The 23,425-nt window shown below is 36.2% G+C and overlaps 1 protein-coding gene across 7 annotated transcripts in view; it reads left to right on the forward strand.

The window, feature by feature from the left end:
* The first annotated feature begins 237 nt into the window (after positions 1–237).
* Positions 238–23,425, forward strand: part of LOC139749612 (uncharacterized) — a 327,271-nt gene continuing 304,083 nt past the window's right edge. Inside the window, exons 1-2 of one of the 7 annotated variants that reach the window (XM_071663735.1) lie at positions 238–369; positions 1,131–1,409. Coding sequence is in view for 1 of the 7 variants with exons in the window: in XM_071663734.1 (XP_071519835.1) it covers positions 527–548 (22 nt within the window). In the remaining 6 variants the exon portion in view is untranslated. Of the gene's footprint in view, positions 370–424; positions 549–1,130; positions 1,410–23,425 lie in introns of those variants that run through there. The other 6 variants (XM_071663737.1, XM_071663738.1, XM_071663739.1 and 3 more) reach the window with 6 other exon arrangements.

The following is a 23,425-nucleotide window of genomic DNA, read 5'->3' on the forward strand; positions in this document are numbered from 1 at the left end:
CGTCTGTAATGACGTAATAAATATACTGCACTCATTTCACCGTAAAAGTTGAGAAAAGAAAGTAAACAGGTATTTCATATTACTTATATTTACCAATGAAGTATTTTCATCGCTTTTTGACAGGTAGTATGGCAGTGACAGTCTCAAAATTTAATGAAGAAAAGGGGTGTGATGGTGGATAGGTTTGGTATAGTTTCCCATCAACGAGAAAAGTTTTCTGTAGTTTCTGCCATCTAGCGGCTGGCGTCGGAAGTACCCTTGCTTTATTCGCTTCACTCAAGGACGAAAAAATTACTGTGATTTGCCAGGAATACTTTGTGTTTAACGATAAATATGGTGTGAGTGGTGACCAAGAACAATGTACGCATGGTAAGCCCGAGAGTGTGAGGGTATGAGGGCGTAACGAGGGTTGTGGAGGGCGTGCGGCGGGGGTGTGTAGGTCTGCAGTAGCGGCTCTCCGACCCCCACACCGAGGCCCAGTCCTGTATTGATTAGTTACTTTGGGCGGCCCTCGTACCAGCATGTAATGGTGGAAATGCTGCCCCATGGTATGCCTTGGAAAGATCGGTTAATAAACTGACTGTGGGACGTAGTGTCGGGGAGGATAGTGTGGTGGGAGAGCGGTGGGAGAGGGAGAGCAGTGACGGGTGAGAGGCAGCCATGCGTCTACCAGCCACCCCCGCGCTCACCAGCTTTTGCCTTCATTTTTTCGGTGTTATGTTCATCCCTCGTAAGGTTGTCTCAGTGTGGCAGCAGGAGAGGAACCACACTGAAGGTGTAAAGTGAAAATAATGGCTGATACAGTGGCGTTGTGATGGTGGTCGGGTATGGAGCGGTGGGCAGTGTGGCTGCTCCAATGGTGTTGTTGCTGGGTCTGGCTCTGACCCCAGTACCATGTTACCCCTAGTGCTGTGTCATCTTTTCACAGGAAAGTAGGATCTCATGTGTCGTTTTCAGTAAGAAGCGTATTTGTTGTGAATATTACCTGGCTCAGTGGTGGCAGTACATATGCAAAGTAGTTGTGTTTAGTGTCCGTGAACGACAGATGTTGATGACTACTTGTGCTTCTGTGTCTCTTAAACTCGTCGAATATAAAAGTTTGCAGTGTCAAAAGTGCTTATGTGTTACAGGCTTACGGCATTAAGTAGTTGATTTGCCAGCAGCTAACTAGTGTCATGTGCATCAAGGCTGAAGGGTCTAGACTCTTTGGAGGAATAATGAAACACAACAGATAGAAGATGAGTGCATCCGTCACCCATAACCACACCATGGTGATGGCTCTGTCCCAAAACTTCAGCAAAATACAGCAGTTTTTCAATTGAGACTACGGCAGATACCATGCTTATCAGTTCAGCGTTATCATGAGCATTTTACTGAATGGAGTAGGTATACCATCGGCAGTGGCAACGGTAAGAGCAGTGCTAATTGTTTGGGATTTCTTGTGCTTGGCATAGGGAGATGTGGAGAAGCTTTCCCGGGGTCATGAAATGTTCTAAAACCTGCCATCTGAGGGCAAAATTTTATCATTTCCTTAAACAGTTTCCAATATTTGTTCCCCAAAAGAAAAAGATTCCATGGAAAGTAGAAATATGTACAAACACACACACACACACACACACACATACATGATCTGATCACAACCTTTCAAGTTATTAAATTATATTCATCCTTGATGTGGCTATAGCATAAAATGAAACTCGCTGTGTATGCAAAACAAAATTACCTATTGTTTTCTTTTACAGAGTTTTTCAGTATCATATGTTGTTGAAGAAAATGCCCAAAACAATAGTAAACTTTCTTCTATATTGGTGTGGGGATTAAGAGTTGACTGGGGAGGGCCCTGGCTGATGATATGGGTGCTCCTTACCTATGTAAGTATACTATGATTATATGAATTTTTGGGTATGATTTTTATTGTCTGATTTTACGTAGATTATACGTATCTTTATATATATTTTTGTTGAATTATTTAAATGTTTATATTTAATTTACACAGATTTCAAAAGTATCGTGTATTGAATTATTTGGGTTAAAGCACTTCATCACACTTTACACATAAAATCCCACTACACTAAAGTTACACGGGTTGTCCTGTGCCAGTAATAGCACATCGAGAATGGGTTGTAATTGACAATAACCCTTGTTAAGCTCAGTTTTAGGAAATGTTACACACACACACACAAACTTTGAATGAATGAATGGTAGAATTACCTTATTATCGAAACCTATAAGCACTGATACAAGAGAAATTGCTTCCTTGATCATAAAGTTGACCAAGATGTCTGCTTGTAACTTTCTTACCTTGATGTAGTTACAATTTCTTAGAAGATATGTGGGTGATTGTGATGCTAGATATTATTCCTGGCCCTGTTGTTGCATCTGTGGATAAGAGATGGAACTATACATCAACTGGGAATTTGAATGAGCAAGATTTTTCTTTTGTCAAAAGGGGCAAGCATAGAATTGAAAAAACAATGTTGGCTCTAGAAGGCATGTCATGACCTCTCCAGCAGTCATTCTGAAAGGCATGTTGCAGTTGACATAATGACCAGTTATTCATCAGGTCAAAGGAGGGAGCAACTAGAGGACATAACATGAAATTGAGTGCGAGAATTACAATAAAAGTGTATAAAAGTATTCTTACAGTGCATGTGTGTTGGATAAATGGAATAGCCAGAATGAGGACATGATAAATGTTGACATCATACTGAACTCTAATAGGTTTTGTGATAGAAAATGTTCAAGAGATCAGGTCCCATAAGTATAAAATCCCACCCCAAATAATACTAATTGATAATTACACACACATGGGCTCATTGTTTTGTTAGCATTACTGACAGTAAGTAAGTATGGGCCCACATGGGTTTGAATCCTGGTCATTGCAGCCAATCCATAGTACGTACACCCAGTAGTTCATCCTACCCGTAGGGGCTGATTAACAATATGGGTACCTGGCACAGGTTGGGATGTGTGTGCGTGTGCATCCATCTGTCTGTCTATGTTTATCTTACATGTCCATACCCTCTGGGAACCCCCATCAAGGGAATGGCCACATCAAAAGAGTCTCCACTTATCTGTCTTTACAGCTTTCCTCACAGACACCATTCCACATATTCTTCCACCCTCTCCCTTCCTCCAGTATTATTGCACTCATTTCCCTTATGTCACAGGTAGTCTTCCTCTCACACCAACTTCTTTAATCATACTATCATACACTCTCCTTGTGAACATCCTGTCTTGCATTCTTTGCATATGTCCATACCACCTCAAAGTATTATGTTTCACCCACTGTGCCACTTCAGAGTTAATTCCCTTTTTATCCCCTGCCATGCCAAATCTTTCAAACACTCGTTTCTTCATTCCATTGAGTCATACCACGTGCTTCTCTCAAACAGACCATTTCCATAGCTTGGATTCTTGACCTCAGCGACTCATTCAGTGTTCATGTTTTGGTTGCATGGATCAGGGTTGGGAGGACTAAGCTCTCCTGTAATCCATTCTTCACTACCATACTTACACCTCTACCCTTCATTATTCTATTAAGGGACCCAATGACTCTGCTACCCTGTACTGCTCTCCCCCTTATCTCTATTTCAGTATCATCAAACATACTCAAGATAGCTCTTAATTACTTAAATTCTATTACCTCTTCAGGTCTTTCTCCAAACATTTTTATAACATAGTTAATTACATTTTCTTCTCCCTCTCTGTAGGGCTTTGCAAAATCTATACTTGCACTTTGTTTTCATTCAAATGCCATTTCTTTACTTTCATTCGCATTTGTTTGAAGTCTCCTATGTATACACACTTCCTAAAACACACTTACAACTTTTTGCAACTCCTCTCCTCTCTCAGCAAACAACACAGACAGTATCATATGCAAACAGGCTTGCCACAAGCCACCATACCACGCCACCACACTTCATGTCTGCACCCCCTTTCCCTAGTTTTGCATTCATCTCTTATCTCTCCATCCATATATATGGTAAAATCCACGGTGAAATCACACAGCCCTGCCTCAAACCCAAGTGTATATCAAAACTTGCTCAACTCTCCATCTACTCTTATCCATATAATTGCCACTCTATAGAAGTTTCACACCATCCAACTCTTGTCCCTCACCCTCATATATCTTTAACACATCTCACAAAGCATTCCACTTGGCTTTGTTATCCACTTTCCCCTGATCTATAAAAGCTGCTTACAGTTTCTACCTTTCAATTGATACTTCCTCAGCCATTCCTAATGTTAAAATTTTATCCACACTTTCTCGCTCATTCTGCAGTGCCACATCCCTTTCTCTTAATTATCACGCTTGCATACACTTTTCTTGGTGTATGTAACAGACTTATGCCCTTCTTGGTGTATGTAACAGACTTATGCCCTTATAACTGCTACACACGTCCTGAGCACTTTTTCCTTTCCTTTTTCCATCCCTTTCTCTTAATTATCACGCTTGCATACACTTTTCTTGGTGTATGTAACAGACTTATGCCCTTCTTGGTGTATGTAACAGACTTATGCCCTTATAACTGCTACACACGTCCTGAGCACTTTTTCCTTTCAATGAGAGGACAATGATAGCTTTTACCAGATCCTCAGGCATGCCTTTTACTTCCATGCTAATTTACATATCAAAGACATTCAATCTGTTGCATTCTCCTTTACTTCAATATTTGTGCATAATCCCTTCCACTCTAGCTCCCTTTCCTACATTCAGCCTCATTATTGCCCTTTTACCCTCCATCTCAATAAAAGCTTGTGGACTTGTATCCTTTTTCTTCTATCTTTCATACCTATGTATGTGACAGCCTTCTGCCTCATTCATCAGTTCTTCAGAATACTCTTTCCATCTTCCCTTCACTTCCTTTTGATTCAGCAACTCTCCTTCTGTACTTCTCACATTTATATTTCCACTCTTACATGCATGTTTTATTCCTTTTTCACTTCCTCAGTACAATTTCTTATTTTCCCTAAACTTCTCACTCACCTTTCTTTCAAAATAAAAAAAATATTTTCTTCTATTAGTTTCCTAACATTCCACATATGCATCTTACACCCCCCCCCCCCCCCCCCCCCCCCCCTTTTTGCTGAACTTCCACAGGTTTATTCCTTTTGATCAGCTACTGTGGCCTTTAACTTAACAGTTTCTTTATACGTTTTAAACACCTCATTCACACATGACTGCATTCCTACATTTACTTGCATTGCATTCTTTCAGATTTGTTTCATTCACCAACTGTTTTGCCTCTCCATTCTTCCTTACACCATACCTCCACTTCTCTCTGATTCTCACTTCCAAAAGAATTGCAAAGTGGTCTGAGTCTTTAGAGAATCCTCTCATAACTATAGCATCCTGCACTACCTTTCTGCTACATAATTAGTCAAACCCATTAGTTCTTCATCTCTATTGTTTCTCATCCTTACATATCTGTGGACCACACATACATAGGAGTAGACATGGTACATATATAGGAGTAAAGACATGGTACATATATATTCAAGGTTAAGAGTTGGGGCAACATGAGTGTAAAACTACACACACACACACACACCCACACCCACACACCCACACACCCACACACACCCACACCCACCCACCCACACACCCACACCACACACACACATGATAGGAAATAAGCTTTAGGATTCTTTGTGTGAGGACATGGGAATCTTCTTTGTCCTTAACCTGTTGCCAGAGCCTCACATTAGGAGAATATCAGTGGATACCTCATGGAGTCTTTAGGGGTCTTCACCCTCACAGCACAGGCTGCTAGATTGGGTCATTGGTCAACTGAGCTTTTAGAAGCTACAGCCCTCAGGCCCACATAGGCCCCACAGGCTGGCTGGTTTGGTACACTTTGTAGGTATTTGCTTAGTGCACTCTTGAACTTTACTACCATGCATCTCATGCTGTTTGTGATGGTAGTAAAGGTGACAAACTTTGCTCTGGCAAATATCAGAATTGCTTTTAAGTATATGGATGAGGAAATATTTCGCAAGTTTTTCATATCCTACCAAGGCCTAAACCAGAATATATATGTGCATCTAAAGAAGCCCATACAGCCTGGTAGAGAAGGTCCAGAGGACGGCAATACTGGTATTACCAGAGTTAAGAGAGCCAAGTTACAGGGAAGTGCTAAAGGATTCAGATTTGCCCACCTTGGAAGAGAGATGAGTATTGGGGAACCAGATCTCAACCTCAATGATTTTAAAACAGATTGATGATGTGGACCGTGAAGATTTTTTTCTTAGAGATGTAAAGATAGAGCAACCAGAGGACTTAACGTGAAATAAAGCAAAACACGTTTAAAAATATTTAAAGAATTACTTCTAGAGTATAAGAGTGTTGAATGGAATGTAATAGGCCAACTGAGGACATGGTCAATTTAGATAGCATAGATAAATTTAAGAAGCTGTATGATAATAATGATAATAGAGTATGTTCAAGTGTTGGGTCCCCTTTAGCATAAAACTCCCACCCTGTATATGTATAGTACAAGTAGGTAGTTACACACACACACACACACGGGCCTCCATGGTGCTGTGGTTAACCATTATTAACCATGAGTGATCATGTTCCTGCATGGATTTGAATTGGTCATGGCAGCTGGTCTACAGCTGCTCATCGTCAGGCATGAGAACAGAAGGAGAAAGAGATGCTATATAGGTATTGAAGGACAAGAACGTGGAAGCCAGGAACTTTCCAAGCTCTGATGACAACCTTTAAGTTTTTAAAGCATTGATGATGTGGGCAGTGAACAATTCCTTGAGGGATGTAAGTATGGAGAAATCAAGATGTGAAAAAGGAAATAAAGCAAGAAACTTTTTAAGAAGACTTAAAGAATTACTTTTGTAGTGTGAGATTGGTGGATGAAGGGATAGACTGACTGAGGACATGATTAATGTAGTCAGTATAAATAGATTCAAGAAGTTTTATATTGGTAATGTTCAGAGAGTTGGGTTCCCATTCATGAGCATAAAGCTACCATCGTGTACAGTACATGTAGGTAATTACCCACACATGGTAAATAATGTAGTTAACATTATTTATTAATCATGAGTCAGCATGGGCCCCGAAGAGATTTGAATCCTGGTCATAGCAGCTGGTCCACAGTCCACCCAGTTGTTCACCATCAGACTCGAGAACAAAAGGAGAAAGATATGCTGATTTAGGTATGGAAGGACGAGGAGAAAGTGGATGCCAGGAATGGCAAACACAAACAAGATTACAGATAGAGAAAGACACTTGACTCTGGTATGGAAGGAAAAGGAGAAAGTGGAGGGCAGGAAACTTCTAGTAGTGACGTGGGTGCAGAAGGAGATTGATGCTGACTTATAAGTTATGGAAAGAGTAGGGGATGCCTCACAGAAGAAGAAAGTGGAAGCCAGGAAACTCTCATAAGCCTGGCTGCAGATGTGGAGAAGTTTGTGGTATGGTTCCCTGAAGGAATAGTAAATCCAAGATGCACACAAGTCAGTAGATACCATGCCTAGGAAAATTGCATATGTAGCAAGATTGACACATCTTACTGGGAAAAATGTAAATCAAAACCCTAGAAAATGTTTGGACTAACTTAAGAAAGGTAGATGCCAGTTTAGTGAAGGATTCAGATTCTACTACCCAGACTTGTGTAAATCATTACTAGTGATTAGGCTTTGCCTGAATGAGCTTTGTATGAACCACCACATATCAGGAACATGTTCCTTATGCCCATCACAATACATGTCCTTTTTGTAGTCACAGACACAGGGCCATACAGAGGCAGGTAAGAACTGCCAGAGAAATGACTGGTCTCTTCAGAATGGTAAGGGAACTGAAAACCCTATGCCAAGTTTAGTAGAGCACAGTAAACTCCTCACCCAAAACAATAAGGATACAAGCCATGTAACATCTGGCGCCACCTCGCTGACGCGGGAAACAGCGATTAAGTATTGATTTATTTATTATACTTAGTCGCTGTCTCCCATGTTAGCGAGGTAATGCAAGGAAACAGACGAAAGAATGGCCCAACCCACCCATGTACACTTGCATATACATAAACGCCCACACACGCACGCGTACATACCTATACATTTCAATGTATACATACATATACATACATATATACACATGTACATATTCATACTTGCTGCATTCATCCATTCCTATCACCACCCCACCACATAAAACAGCACCCTAACCTAACCTAACTTACTGATAAAAAAATTCAAATCTAAGACCATAAATCCCATTGGCCCACTTAAAACAGGATAGGATATTTTTACAGAAGACTGCCAGGAAATGAGTTACCTTTAGATCTAAAATAGCAATATGAATTGTTACTCAGGGAACCAGACTCCATAGTAAAGGTGAATGATCCAACTGACTTCTTCATAAACATTAACGGCCAAAGTCTGCATATAGCAAATATCACCTCCTCACAAGAGTTTAAGAGGGCCTTTGAGAGCATTCCCATTCACTCAGCCCTGGGCCAGGGCTTATGGAACTTGCTGTACATAAAGCAGTGCAAAAATACATTTAGCATGAGTAATAGATATCCTCTGGAGAAAGTCTAAATTGTGGCATCATTCCCAAGAGTCTGAAACTAACTCACAATACCCCCACTCGAAAAATGCGAAAGCAAAACAATCCCAAAAAACTATTAGCCAATAGTAACACAAATAGTAATCACACACACACACACAGCAGGATATAAGCTTCAGGATTCTGTGGTTGAAAAGGATTTAAGATTCATCATCGTCCCTAACTTGTTATCCGAGTCCCATATTAGGAGAATACCAGCAGTAAAGGAGCCAAGGTGTTTTCAGGCAAATATCAGAATACCTTTCATTTATATAGATAGGGATATATTTAACAACTGTTCATATCCTATATAAGGTCAACTTGAGTATGCCCCTCATATTTCATCAGTGCTTCCAAAGAAGCACATACAGCTGATAGAGAAGGTCTCTAGAGAAAGGCAGCAAATATAGTACCAGAGTCAAGAGAGCAATGTACAGGAAAAGACCAAAGGTTTTAAATTTGCCCACCATAGAAGAGAAGATGAAGAGGTGGCCTGATCACATCCATTAATTTTTAAAACAGATTAAAACCATGGACAGTGAACAGTTCTTCAAAGGATGTAGTGGGATAGAGCAACCAGAGGACAAAATTAAGTAAGAAGTTTTTTAAGATAGATATAAAGAAGTACTTTTAAAGTATAATAGTGGTGGACAAATTGATGAGAATGACTGAGGACATGGTTAATGCAGAAAGCATACATGAATTTGAGTTGTATGATAATACAGAATGTTTAAGAGGAGTGGGTCTCACCAGTGTAAAACTCCTACCTTATATAGAACAGAAAGGTAAATGCACACACATGAACCTCTGTGGTGTTGAGGTTAACATTATCGACCATGAATCAGTATGGGTCATTAGGGTTTGAATCCTGGATGCAGTATTTGGCCCACAGCCATCCCAGATGGTCATGTTCTCAGGGTTGGGTACCTGGCTTAGGATAGGGTGTGTACGTTCTTAATGCATAATGACATGGTACATATATTTAAGGATAAGAAAATGCATAAGGACATGACACATATATATAAGGATAAGGAACAGGGCAGGGTGAGTGAAAACTCTCTCCTTTTAACACTTAAATAGTAATCACACACACACACACACATAGATGTATGCTTAGGATATCGTTATCATACAAAACCAGGACCCTTTTTATGGGGCTTTAGCAGCTTCAAGGGTGCACTCAAAGAAGGAGTAGGAAAGTGGTGGCTCTTTTTTAACTTTAGCAGATGGTTATCCTAGAATGGATACTCAATTAACTTTGTTTTGAATGGTGAAAATTCAGGGCCTTGCCCATTAAAGGGTTAAAGTGAGAAGGTCTCAGACATCTCTGCTCCTTTTCATCCACTGACAATATAACCCCTTTGCAAAATTTATCTTTGTTATGAAAACTGCACATTTGCTTATTTTAATATAACCCCATGTAAACCAGGGACTTTTATCCAAGGCTTTTAGCTCAAGCTGCAATCGAAAACAAATTTTGTGCCATTACGATGTGCTGCCTAACAAAAAATATTGTTTGTTCCTGTTTGCAATGAAATGCATCCACCACTGATCACCTCTCCAGGGGCTGCAATAGAATGATTTTGTGGTTGCACGTGCTGTTTACATACAAGAAAAATACGTACACTTACTCAGTTAAGAAACACAACACGATTTAAACTCCCTCCATACACATTTATAATCACAGAAAAATTCTGAAGTAAAACTTAATTACAAAACTGTACTTTTCCCCCAATTATTATATCTTTATTTTTTTTTATTATATTTAAAACCCTGTCTCCTGCATCTTTGTAGTAGGAAACAGAAAATGCCACCCAAACACCACATTAATACATAAACACCCACAACTCAAATACATTTAAACGATAAATCAATCAAATAACACATTACAATCCATACTTCTCCTTCTTCCATTCGTTGCACCCGGCACACACAATTGCATACCCCCCATGGCAGTGCCATTTAATAAAAACCCCCACATTCTTCCCACACTCATCTCTACTGTCATTTAAGCACCATGAAGTTTAAGATTTCAAAAAAAAAAATGTTGGTGAAAGATTTCCCAATAATACTTGAAAGAGACTTTTTTAGAATACCAGAGAGAGTGTCAGAATGGCAAAATGTAGGTGTTGAGAAATATTTAGAACAAAATTTTTTCGCAAAAATCTTTACATAAAATTTGGGTCATTAAAGAAAGGCACTAGGGGGATAGTAAGATTTTTAAATGAAAGAAGAACTTTTGGTTATTTTTGAAAGAATAGTCAAACAACTGATGCATGAAAAAAGCAGACAAAGGCAAAGTAAAAAAGAAAAAAAATTTAAAGAGACATTAATTCAGGGGAATAAAAAATTTTGGGGAAATGAATAAATGAATTTCGTAAACGGAACAAATGAATATTGTGAAGAGACTAATGACGATAACAATATTAAGTGAAAGAAAATATAAATTTAAATTCAATTTTTAATTTTTGTGATAGAGGGGCAATGTAGGGTTTTTCGCTTGTGCAATAAGGGTCAGAAAGGGTTTTTGTAAAAAAAACTAGTAAAGCTTTAAAATGAAACTGAAAGCAGTTTGATGAAATTGCTGAATTTTTTAAAAAAGGTGCTGTTCCTAAGTTGAGATATTCAGTGTTGAAATGTTATTGATGCTAATTGTAAAGCTGCAATCCATTTACAAACAAAAGGAAAAAGGGTGATGCAAATTAATGAAAAACCCAAAAGAATTTTTGGATTTAAGTCTGAATGCAACTTTAGATTCTATCATTACTTGTGACTAAATAAATTTGTATGTTTTCAGAAAGAAAGATTATTGAAAGGGTAAAATTAATGATTTGGGGAAAACTTTGTAAAATCCCAAAAAACCCGAGTACAAATAAAAGAGAACAATATAAATAAATGATTATTTAGAATCAGATATTCGCAAAAACTTGTGCATGAAAATATGTTATTAAAAGGTATATTGGGAAAAAAGTAAATTATTATGAAAAAAAAGAGAGGCATTGACATTTTTTTCAGAAAAAATCAATTAGTTATTTAAAAAAAAACAGATCAAAGAAATCAGAGGGAAAAAGAGCAAATGAATTGTAAGATACATTAATTTTAAATAAAAATTTCGAAGGGGGTAATAAATGCGTAAGACAAAAGGGACAAATAACTTTTTGAAGCCCAAATTTGGAGGTATAACAATAGTTTATAAAAATGGAGTATATTTTGAAGTTTGTTAATTTCTTGAGATAAGCCAAAAAGGTGTGGGCGAGGTTCAAGATTATAAAATATTTTTAAACAGGGAAAGTTTAAACTTGCGAAATAAGCCCACCATTTGGATTATCTAACTTTAAAAAAAAGGGGTACTATTTGACTGTGTAATTATTTAAATTATGAGACTCTTGAGGCCTAATTGGAATCGTCATTCAATTAAAAAAGGCAAAGATGTCCCCAACCTTTCAACACCCTCTTCTCTCTCCAAACACGCTCTTTTATTTCCCCACACTCTCTCACCTTACTTACTACTCTTAAAAACCCCCCACACACACATTGTCCTCAACATCCAGGCCCCCTCCATCCTCCTCCAAAATCACCATACCCACCCTCCAACCCTACAACATTGTTGAACCACTATTTCCCTTTAAACAAACCCTTTTTTTCTTTCCCCAAATAATTTCTTGACTTCCACACATTCTTCACCCCAAATTTTTGCCCCCCCCCCACCCTAGGCCACTTCCGCTTCCAGGTTCCATCCTCCAATCCACTCCCCAAAATCTAAAACACTTTTCTTGCTCCTTTTTCTCCATTCAAAAATTTCCTCCCATTTACTTGACCCAACCTCTGTACCTAAAACCGCTCTATCACATTTAAACCCTTAACTTCTCTTTCACACACTTTCCAAACCCAGTTTACCACTTCCATTTCCCCACTTGAATCACCCCCACCTGTATCATCAGTAAACACTGACTCACTCCCAAGCTCTCTCATCCCCCCAAAAACCCTTTATACTTTCCCCTCTTTCCAAAACTCTTGCATTCACCTCCCAACCCCACCATAAAACAAATTAACACATGAACATCACACACCCCCCCCGCCGCAAACCTACATTCCTGATTACGTTTTAAATTTACAGTCGTGAAGAACTTATTAATGTCTGAAGTGCAACTGGGGAGTCTGATCATTATCTTGTGACTAAATAAAAATTAATGTTTTCAGAAAAGAAGATGAATGTTGGGGGAAGATGGTAGTAATGACTTGGAAGAGACTGTGAATGCGCAAAAGAGCTTGTGCATAAAAGGAGGGTATTGAAAGGATGATGTATGAGATGGAAATTTTAGGAAGAAGAAAGGCACTTAACATTTTTGCGAAAAATGGGAATTAGTTGATGTATAAAAAAGAACAAGGTCAAGGAAGTGCAAGATAAAAAAGTCAAATTAGTTGGTGAGAAGTACATTAAATTTTTAGAGAATAAAAAATTTCGATGGAGTAAATTAAGTGCGTAAGACAAGAGCAAATGGAACTTCAGTAAGAGAGCAAAAAAGTAAGACAATTTATTAAAAATGGAATATATTTTGAGTTATTAATGTTTTATGATAAGTGGCTGATAAGGGTGTTTTTGGTCGAGTTTATCTAAGTGAGAGTTTAAAATGTTTTAAACAAAAGAGTATAAAACGTTGCAAATGAAAGCGCAACTCAGTTTTGGATGGTATTAGCAGTGGAATTTATTAAAAATGGTGACTGTATGTTGACTGTTGTATTTTTTTAATGTAGTATACTCAGTAGGCCTGTGTTTCAGAATCTCATATCCATGTACAAAGCAAAGGGGATAAGATGATCTCAAATACAATATATTTGTTATAGTTCCTGGTAATATTATAAGGTAGTATTGATTAAGTGAAGGCTTAAAAACATCAATTGGTAGAGCATGTTCAGATGTTAGAGGATGTTGATCAGGTTTTGCTTTGAAAATGTATTTGAAAATACTTAAAAACAATTGATTTGTAGGACTTTATGATGAGGAATAATTTAAAGGGTTGCAGTTTAAATTGGAAATGGTAAGAATTTTTAATTTATTCTAAAAACTGATGATTGATTACCTGTTAAAAACGAATATACATAAGTATACTTATGTAAGAAAATCCAAGACGTTAATTGGATTACTTAATTTCAAACATCAAAGAAGACTTTGGATGTTAATGTGCGAGATCAACGGAATTCTGATTCATTATCTTTGGCAATGAAGATAGGATGGTTTTGCATAAATGAAAAATGTTTGTAAAGGTTGAAGTAATAGCTTGAGAAGAGAACCTGGTGAGGAATACCAGGAGTACATAAAGTAAGAAAAAGGTGGAGAATATGAATAAGGATGGAGAAAGGATGTTTTTAAAGCAGTGATATTCCAAAAATCTTGGCTTAAATGATTTGTTTTATAATCATATGGGGATATTAGTATGAATATAGTGAAAAAAGAAGAGGCTTTTGGATCTGGTCAGAAAAATTCAATGAGGAATGATAAAAATATACAATCAAAAATGACAAGTGAAAAAAAGCAAATGTAGGGTGAAGAGTATTCTTTTTAATTTTAGGAGATTAAAAAATTCTGAAGGAGTTAAATAATTGCTAAAAAAAGGAGCTTTTGAAAGTCAGTGAACACAAATGGATAAAAATAGTTTTTTGAAAGAATGAGTGTTTTTAAGTGTTTAATGTTTATTTAGATGCAGATATATTTTGTCGTGTTTCAAATGATGGTTAGTTTATATTTGGTAAAAAGAAAAGTATAATCTGCGAAATATACCACTACAGCAGGTTGGACTATTTGCATGAATTTATTTATAAAGAAGGTTTTGTTGACGGATATGGTTATTTTATGTTTTATAAGCTTGAGGTGTACGATTTAGTATCGTGCTTGGCCAGGGTTTCAATGCTATGGTTAAATGATCCAATTTACAGAGATTTGTTGGTGATTATTCCTTTTAGTTATTGTATATGGATAAAAGGGTAAGGAAGTGTACAACAGAAGATTAAACATGGGTGCAAAGGGTATAGTGTTGTGATCTGTTGCTGTGATTAATGATTGAGAAAACTTAATTTGGAAAATGAGTTTAGTACATTTAGATCGGAGAACATAGAATATTTGGATAAGTTCGCTTAAGTTTATAGTGATGTTATAAGGTTATGCAGATTTTTTTTTTCGAGATGAACATGACGGTTGAAAAAAATATTGTTTCTAATGAAAGTAGTTGCGCAGATGTGTATCTCCAGTTTTGTTAATTTTTTGGTGTTGAGAGGAAATCTGATTTTTAAAGTGGCATGATAATCTTTGGATAAGCTGGAATTGTCTTTGGGTGCCATGGACACCTACTGGTGGCGATTCTTGAACACGCTATCTGGTGAATAGTGTGGTAAATTTTGGAGAAAATGTTAAAGTATATATTGTATAAGTGCAATTATTAGTACAGAAGGTTAGTCATTATATTGAGGAGTTTAATGAAAACAGATGAGTATAAGTTTTTAGATATCTGGAGATCCGCTAATGACCTTGAAGCGAAGTGATCATATAGGGGAAAATTTATGCCTTGAAAAGTTTACAGAAACATTATATCTCATAGCTAAAAGTAGTAAGAATATGTTCCAACATGTTTATTTGCACATCTTTGAAGATGTCCCAGAATAGTACGATATAATGTTTGTACAATGTGTGGTTAGGTTTTATTGATATTACTAATGAAAAATGTTGATATAAAAAGAATGGTTAAGAAAATGAGTTTTAAGGTTTTGGAACATAAAAGATGAGTTAATTGACCAATGGATATATTTAGTAGTACAAGATAAAACCAAATTGATAAAATATAAAAAGTTTTTGTGTCGCCTGACTTGCAGGTTAAGAGCAATTAATAAATAGCATTGTATAGGATTGACCTGTCATGGATTAATCTAAAGCGTTGAAGCGTCGGGTATACATGGAAAACTGTAAATATTTCTTTATGTATGATATACAGTGTATGGGCAATGTCTTTCTATGTTTCTGCGCTACCTCCCAAACCGAACACGACAATATAAATAAAAATATAAAATAAAAAAAATTATATCTAAACATATTAATTGATAAGATCTCTTATATATGAAATTATATGTACAAGTTTTAATGCTTGAAAATTTTTATCGAGATGTAAGCATTACTGTAGGAAAGGAAAGTGTATATTGTTTTTTTTTTTTTTTTTTTTTTTTCCAAAAAAAGAACAAGAAGGACCAGGAAATTTCCCATCAACCCATCCTCTTTCTTACCTTCATTCGGAGCGGAAATGGCGAATTTTTAAAAAAAAAAAAAAAAAAAGAAATATATATATATAATATTTTTTCTAATAAAGAAGAATGAATGTGGTGAAAGGTGGAATAATGGCTTGAAAGTAGACCTGGTGAAAGTAACAAAGAACTGATACTGAAATAAAAAGTTGGAACAATGAAATAAGGGATGGAGAATGATTATTTAAATCAGTGATGATTGCGCAAAAGATCTTGTGCATGAGAAGATGAGTTTTATAAAATATATTATTAGTAATAGGTATTATAAAAAAAAGACATTTCATTTTCAGGAAAAAATCAATTGATAATTATCAAAAGAAAAGACTAGTCAAGAGAAATCAAGAGTTAAAAAAGGGCAAATAATTCTGTAATAACATTAAATTTAAAATAAAAAAATGTCTGAAGTAAATAAAGTGCTAAGACAAGACAAATAACTCATGAACACAAATGGAGTATAACTAGTATGTATGTGAAAAATAAGTGATATTTGAATTTTGTTAATGTTTATGATAATGCTAATATGTTTTGTCGTGGTGGTTCTAATAGAGTTAATAAATATTTGTAATCAAGAAGAGTATGTTACGTTGCGAAGAAAAGACCCAACACAGTTTGACGTATTGCGTGGATTTTATTAAAAAGGGGTGACTGTATTTGACTTTTATTTATTTATTGTAGTATACTAATTGAGTCCTGAGATTGCGGAAATCGTGCATAGTCAATTGTACATAGCAAAAAGTTTGATAGTGCTCATATTACAGATATAAGTTTGTTATATCCTAAATTTATATGGAGGTATATTTTGAAGGTAAGGCATTACATACACAATGGGAAAGCATGTTTTCAGAATGTAGAGTTGTGTGATCAGGGTTTGCTTTGATGAAGGTATTAGAAATTCGAAATAATAATGTTTTGTTTGTTACATTTTTGGATCTAAAGAAGATATAAGTTATATATGCGCTAGAAGTTTTATTATATGTTAGGGAGGAAAGTTTTATAAATTGAATTTTTTTATCGTGATTAACTTGTTTCTGTAGAAAATATGAGAGTATGGTCGCTTGTATGTAAGTTTCGGCATTTGTCTCAATGTTGTTTAATTTTTATGATTTGTTTTGGTGTTTAGCATAATTTGAAATGAGCTATAAATATTTGTTAAAGCCTTGATTGTTCTTTTTTCGCGGATTTACAGCTGGTGGCGGATTCATTAAAACTGCAGAACTTGACTGTTTGTTAGTGTTGAGAAATATTTATTGGTAAAATTTATGAATCAATTATATAAATAGTGGGGTCAATAAATGAGTTGATATGATAAAAATGAGAATAAGTGATTAAGAATTCGGGAGTGATCCACGCGATAACCATAAGCAATTGTTCATATGAGGGCGAATATTCGGGCCTTGAAATGGAGAAGTCGAAACATATCGCGTAAGCAAAATGGGTATTTTTAGGATTTTGGTGCCAACTTTTTTTGTTCGCTTGGGCTAATAATGGTCGAGAGGATGATTGCTGAAATGTGATGTGTAGGTCAATGGTTGAAGGTGTTTTTCAGGTTAAACTAAGTTTTGATATTTGGGATATAATAAGAAGTGTTTGAGAGCTAATTGTTGTGATGTGTTGATCATGAAAATTTATAAAAGATTACCTAGAGGATTATGATTTCAGGTGAACAAGAGAAGTGGAGACCAAATGGAGGATATTGATGAAATAGTTTTTTTTATCGGGGCCTATCAATCAGATGTGATAGAGCTAGATAGATAATTGAGAGGTGGGATATGGTTTGACTGCTTCCATGAAGTGATAAGCGGTAACTCGGTTAACCAGGAAACATGTAGGTTTTATAAATTTGCGTTGTGGACTATGTATATCATTATGGGGGGGGAAAGTGTCTTGAGCTTTTCCTTTGCGACCATCGCATACTAACTAACCACATATACTGCCGGCCTCTTGGATCCCTTTATCCGTAAGAAGCCTACATACTGTATCGGCTACAACATTACCGGCTAACTTAGTCTAAAGTTTGTATGTGGGTTGCTCTGGGCAAACTAAGAAGTGGCACTGAATATAGTAGTATGTTAGTTCTGAGATATGACTCCTTTATATGTATTGCTGTAAAACATGACCTTGCACTGCACATAGTATATTATGATCTTATGTCTTATTACTTGGATACATGTGTTAGGGCTCGAACTAGAATGGTGTGTTGTGGCAGTGTGGGGGAGGAGAACTTTCTCTTTGTTTTTGATGTTTACAACTTGTTTTTTTTTAAATTGTTACATTGTTGTTTTTAGGATAGGTTTAGTGGTATTGAAAAAATAGTAATATAACTGTGCTGTGGAATGAATTGATGATATTGTAGGATTTACGTTTTTTTAGATATGGATAAATGGATCCACTCATTAACGATAGTTTAACATGATGTATATAATTAAACAAATCAGATGATGTGGATCGGTAATTGGACTACCTATGATAAAAACTCATAATATTATGGTAAGAAAGATATGCTATTGATTGTCACTTGGTTTTCATATGGGTGGTTTTTAGTCTATGTTGTGTATCAATATTTGTTAATTTCAAGTTTTGTGTTGTTATATAGAGTGTTTCGGTATAGGCAACAGGGATAGAACAATTGATATTTTTTATGTGTTTTTTTCTAGTGATAAATGTCTGTTACTGATATTTGTTTGGTGCTATAGTATTTATAATGTATGGGGAGAAAGTGGTTGGGTATGAATTTTTGAAGATTATTTGTAGGTATTATAGCGTTGTTGGTGGCTGATATTAGTGATGGGAAGGTCTGGTATGATCTTATTGAATTTTTGATGATTATATAAGTTTTGACGTGGTTGAGGATTTTGCTGGGGTCGGTGGTCATATATTGGTTTCTGGGGTTGTTGTGTTGGTGTAGTGTGATTGAGGGGAAGTAGAAAATTAGATGGGTAGATTGAAAATTGGTTTGTTGGGAGATAACTCACAAATGTAAATCTTTTTGTGTTTTTTTTGTAGTGTAGTGTGATTTTGTTTGTTGTTTGTAATGTGTTATTTGAGTGGTTTTAGAAATATTTTGGTATAGGAGTTTTGTGGTTTGGAGGGTGATAGTTTGAAGAAAAAAGAGTGGTGGTGATGGGGAATATTATTATTGTTGGGAATTGGTGGTGTAAAGATTTGAAATAAATAGTAGTTTAAGTAAGAATATAGGATTTGTTTGTGGGGTTTTTAGGTTTTAATTGTGTGTTGTATCGTGTGATTTTTTTTGTTTTGATTATTGTGTGTGTTTGGTAGTGTTGTTGTTGGTTGTTATTTTATGAGTGGAATTTTTTAGGGATTTTTTGGTGTTTTGTTTGGTGTATTGTTTTTTGGTGGTTTTTTGTTGTGATGGGTTATATGGGGGATTTTTTTGATTGTTGGTTGGTTTTATTTTGTATTGAATTTTTGATTGTGTTTTTTTATTTTGGTTGGAGTGTTGGTTATGTGTGGGGTTTTGTTTTTTTATTTGTTTGTTTGAGTTGTATTTATTTTAGGATGGTTAAATTTGGTGTTTTATTGTGGGTGTTTTTGGTGTTTGGGTTGGGGGGTTGGGGTGTGTTGGATTGTGTGGGGGGGATGGATTTGTTGGTTTTGTGGTTTATTTTTGTGTTTTAGGGATGTTGTTTGAAATTATATGGTGTGGATGTAGGGTGTTGTTTTTGTTTATTTTTGTTATTTTTTTTTTAATTTTGAAATCAAAAAAATTTTGGATGTAGGTGTTTGTTGTTTTTTTGTTGAATACTTGGTAGGTAAGAGATGGCAAGCGTAAATCATTTTTAGGACATAGCTTAATTTGTTGTGGCGAAATGGTATGTATTGATGGGTGTTTGAATGTTAGTTGTGGTGTTGGTGTAAGGTTGGCATGTTTTAATTATTGGGTTGTATTGGTTGCAGTTTGGAGTTGGATATTTGTTGAGGTATTGGTTGTGTTTGTATGTGTTATGATTTTGATGGTTGGTGCATGGTTGTTCATTTAGAAGTTTTTGGGAGATTGAGCAGGTTAGTTGTAATTTGTGTTGGGAGGTTAGGTTTAGAAATTTTTGGTTTTTCAGTGTTTGAGTTACTGTTTTTTTTGATGGTAGATGTTGGTTGGAATGATGGTGTGAGAATGGGGGGTTTGTTTTTGGTGGTGGGTGTGTTTGATTTTGTTTTTCATTGTGTTTGATGTGTGGTGTTTAGTTTGAGAGGGGTTAATTGTTTATAGTGAGTGGAAGGGTTTTTAGGATTTATTAGAGGGGGTTTGTGTGTTTTTTTTTTTGTTTGGTTGTATATTTTGGGTGTATGGTTGTGTAATGATTGGTGTTGTGATTTAGGTAGTTGTGGTGTGTGAGGTGGTGAGATATGTTAATGGTTGTGATTGTATTTTGGGAGAAGGTTGTTGTGTTGATTTATGGATATATATTTGGTTGGATTTTTTGGATAATAGGTGTGGGATAGGGAGTGGGTTTGTGGAGATTGTTGATGAGGTTTGTGTTGTTTATTTGGGTGGTTTGAGTGAGTCGTTGTTTGTTGGTTTTTTTAGTAGGGTTTTGATTTGGGGGGGTTGGGGGGGATATGTTTTGTGTGGTTTTGGTCAAATGTTGTGTTTGGATGGTTTAAGAGTTTGAGTTAAATTTTGAGGTAGTGTGTTTTTGTTGGGGGTGAAAGTTATTATTTTTTATATTGTTGGTTGGGTAGAGGTTGAAATGGTAAGGATGGGTGGGTTGATTATGTAGATAGGTTAAGTTTAGGGTGATGGTGATTGGTATGGTATGGTTTGTATTGTATGGGAAAATGGGAGGAGATTGGAAGGAGTAGATATTTATTAAATTATATGTTTTTTTTTTTGTGTGTGGTTGTGTGTAGATGTTTTATTTATGTGTGATTAGAATGATGAATGGTTTGTTTGGTTGATTTACGCATTTATTTTTTGTGGTTTTTGGTTACATAATGTGGGAGGGATCTGATTTTGAGTTGGAATTTTGGGAGGTTGATGGTATATTGTTTGTTGGGTGATAGTTGTTGTTGGGTTTTTTGTTTGTTTATGGGTTTATTTTGGGGGGTTTGGTGGATAGGGTTTTGGTGTTTTTTGTGTTAAATTGTTGTTTTTCAGATTGTTTGTTATGTGGTGTAAATTTGTTTTGTATTTTTTTGGGGGTGTGAAATTATTATGTGTTTAAATAGTGTTTTTGAGGGGTTTAAGGTAGAGGGATGGTGTTGATATGGATATGATGTTAATTGTTTTGGGTGAAGGATGATAGGTATGGTTAGCTTTGTTATGTATAGTTTATGAGGTTATATAATTTGGGGCCTTTTAAGAGAGTATCCTCGATCTAAGAGATGTGGTTTAAATGTGATTATTGTTAGGTATTAGCTATATGAGGTTTTTTGAGGTGGTTGTGGTATGTTATTGGTTTTGTTACATTGTGATGTTTAGGTTTGATATAAAGTTTGCGTGTGTGACGTTATGTTTGTATGGGATTGGGGTGTGACTTTAGGAGCTTTGTAATGGAGAGAAATGACAGATAACTAGGTTACTGAAAAGAAGATATTGTTTTTATAGTATGATTATTAATTTTAGTATTTTTATTGATATTATTTTTTGTTTTTTTAGATTTAGTATTTGTGGGTTTGAATGAGTTTGATAGCTCTTAGCATTGACAAAGCAAATGTGTTGTTAGTCGATTAGTAAAGAGAGAGTTGTGGGGTATGTGAAGCTTTGAGGGTGGTTGTGTTGTTGATATGAGTGATGGATGGACTAATGATGTGTGTTTAGTTGGCTTTGTGTATGGATTGTGTGATGGTTGGTTGGGTTTTTGGGGGGGTGTATTAGTTGTTAAATTATTTTGGGTGGAGATGGGAGGGTTACGGGTGTAATTTGATTTGTTGATGGTATTGAGAGTTATGGGTTTTATAGATTGTTTGTAGGTTTGTGTTTTAGTTTTTTGTGTTAGGGTTGGTATATGGGGTATTTTGTTATGTGTATGGTGGGTGAAATGTGTTGTTGGGAGATTGGTGTTGGAATGGGTTGGTTTGTGGGGTGGGGTTGGTTTATTTTGGGGGGTTTTATTTGTTGAGGGGTTGTTTTAGGTAGTTGATGGGGGGGAAGGTGGTGTATGAGATGGGCGTTTCATGTTATTAGTTTGAGGGTAATTGGTGGTTTGGGTTTTGTTTTTGGTTGTGTTTGGTTTTTATTGTGGTGGTATGTGGTGGATTATGGTGTGGGTTGTTTTTTATTTTGGTTGGGGGGTTGTGTTGAGTTTGAGATAGGTTTTATTGTTTATTGTGATGTGTTGGGTTTTTTGAGGTAAGGGTTTTTATTGAGTATTGTTAGAGTTTGATTTTTTGGGTTGGGTGGTATTGTGGGGAATTATTGGGTGGGTGGATAGGTCGTGGTGTGGTTAATGTTGTGGGAGTGTTTTGTTGTGGTGTATTGGGGGGGGTAGGGGGGTGATGTTGTTATTGTTTGTGTTGTTTTTTTTTAGGGGTATATTTGTTGTTGTTTTGGGGGGGATATTTTTTGTGTGTTTTTTAATTTGTTTTTGGAGTGTGGTGTTATGTGTTTTTTAATTTGGTGGTTTGGTTTTTTTTGGGGTGAAAGTTATGATTGTTTTATTTTTTGGTTGGTGGGTTGGGTGTAAGTATGAGGAGGGTGGTTGATTTATGTAGAGGGTTTAAGGTTTGAGGGTTGTTGAGGGGTAGTGTTTGTATGGGTGGGTAATGGAGGGAGAGGGGAAGAGAGTTTTAAGAATTTTAATATTGATATTTGATTTTTTTTGTGTGTTTGTGTTTGAGTGTGTTGTTGTGTTTTTTGTGTTTTGTGAAAGGTGTTTTTTTGTAGGAATAGTGGAAGAGAGGTTTGATAGTTTTGTGTGAGGAAGGATTTGAAGAAAAGAGAGGTTGGGGTGTGTAATTTTTTGTTATTGTTTGATGGTGGTGAACGATTAAATGAAGAGGTTATGTAAATTAAGATTAAGTTGAGGTAAGGGATTTTTTTGTTTTTTGATTAGTGTTTTTATGTTTGAGTGTTGTGTGTTTTGTTGTGTTTGTGTTTTATTTTAGAAGATAGTTTTTATAGTTTTTTTTTTTGCAGCTGTCTACCAAGTTGGCGAGTATCAAGAAACAGACGATAGTAAATGCCATACCCCAACCCCTTACACATTAGATACATATGTCCTCACACACTAAGATACATACTAAACTGCTTTCCATGTTTACCCCCTGATACTTCACTTGCCCTGTTTCTTTCCACTGATCACACGTCAACCCTATACATCACATCCATTCACTCTTGTCGTGCATGCCTTTCCACCTCACTGCATGTTCACCCCGATCACTCATAATCTTTTTCACTCCATCTTCCACATCCATGGTCTTCTACTTCTCCTCTTTCCCTCCACCTCTGACTTGTATATCCTTTTGGGTCGTGCTTACTCATCTATGCTCCTCCATGTGACCAAACCACTTCATAACACCTCTTCTGCTCTCTCACCACTAGCTTTTGATGCCACACAGCATTCTTACCCAATAATTACTTACTGATCAAACCACCTCTCACAACATATTGTC

Source organism: Panulirus ornatus, chromosome 7 (genome assembly GCF_036320965.1).
Source record: "Panulirus ornatus isolate Po-2019 chromosome 7, ASM3632096v1, whole genome shotgun sequence".
In the NCBI taxonomy this organism is placed as follows: Eukaryota; Metazoa; Arthropoda; class Malacostraca; order Decapoda; family Palinuridae; genus Panulirus; species Panulirus ornatus.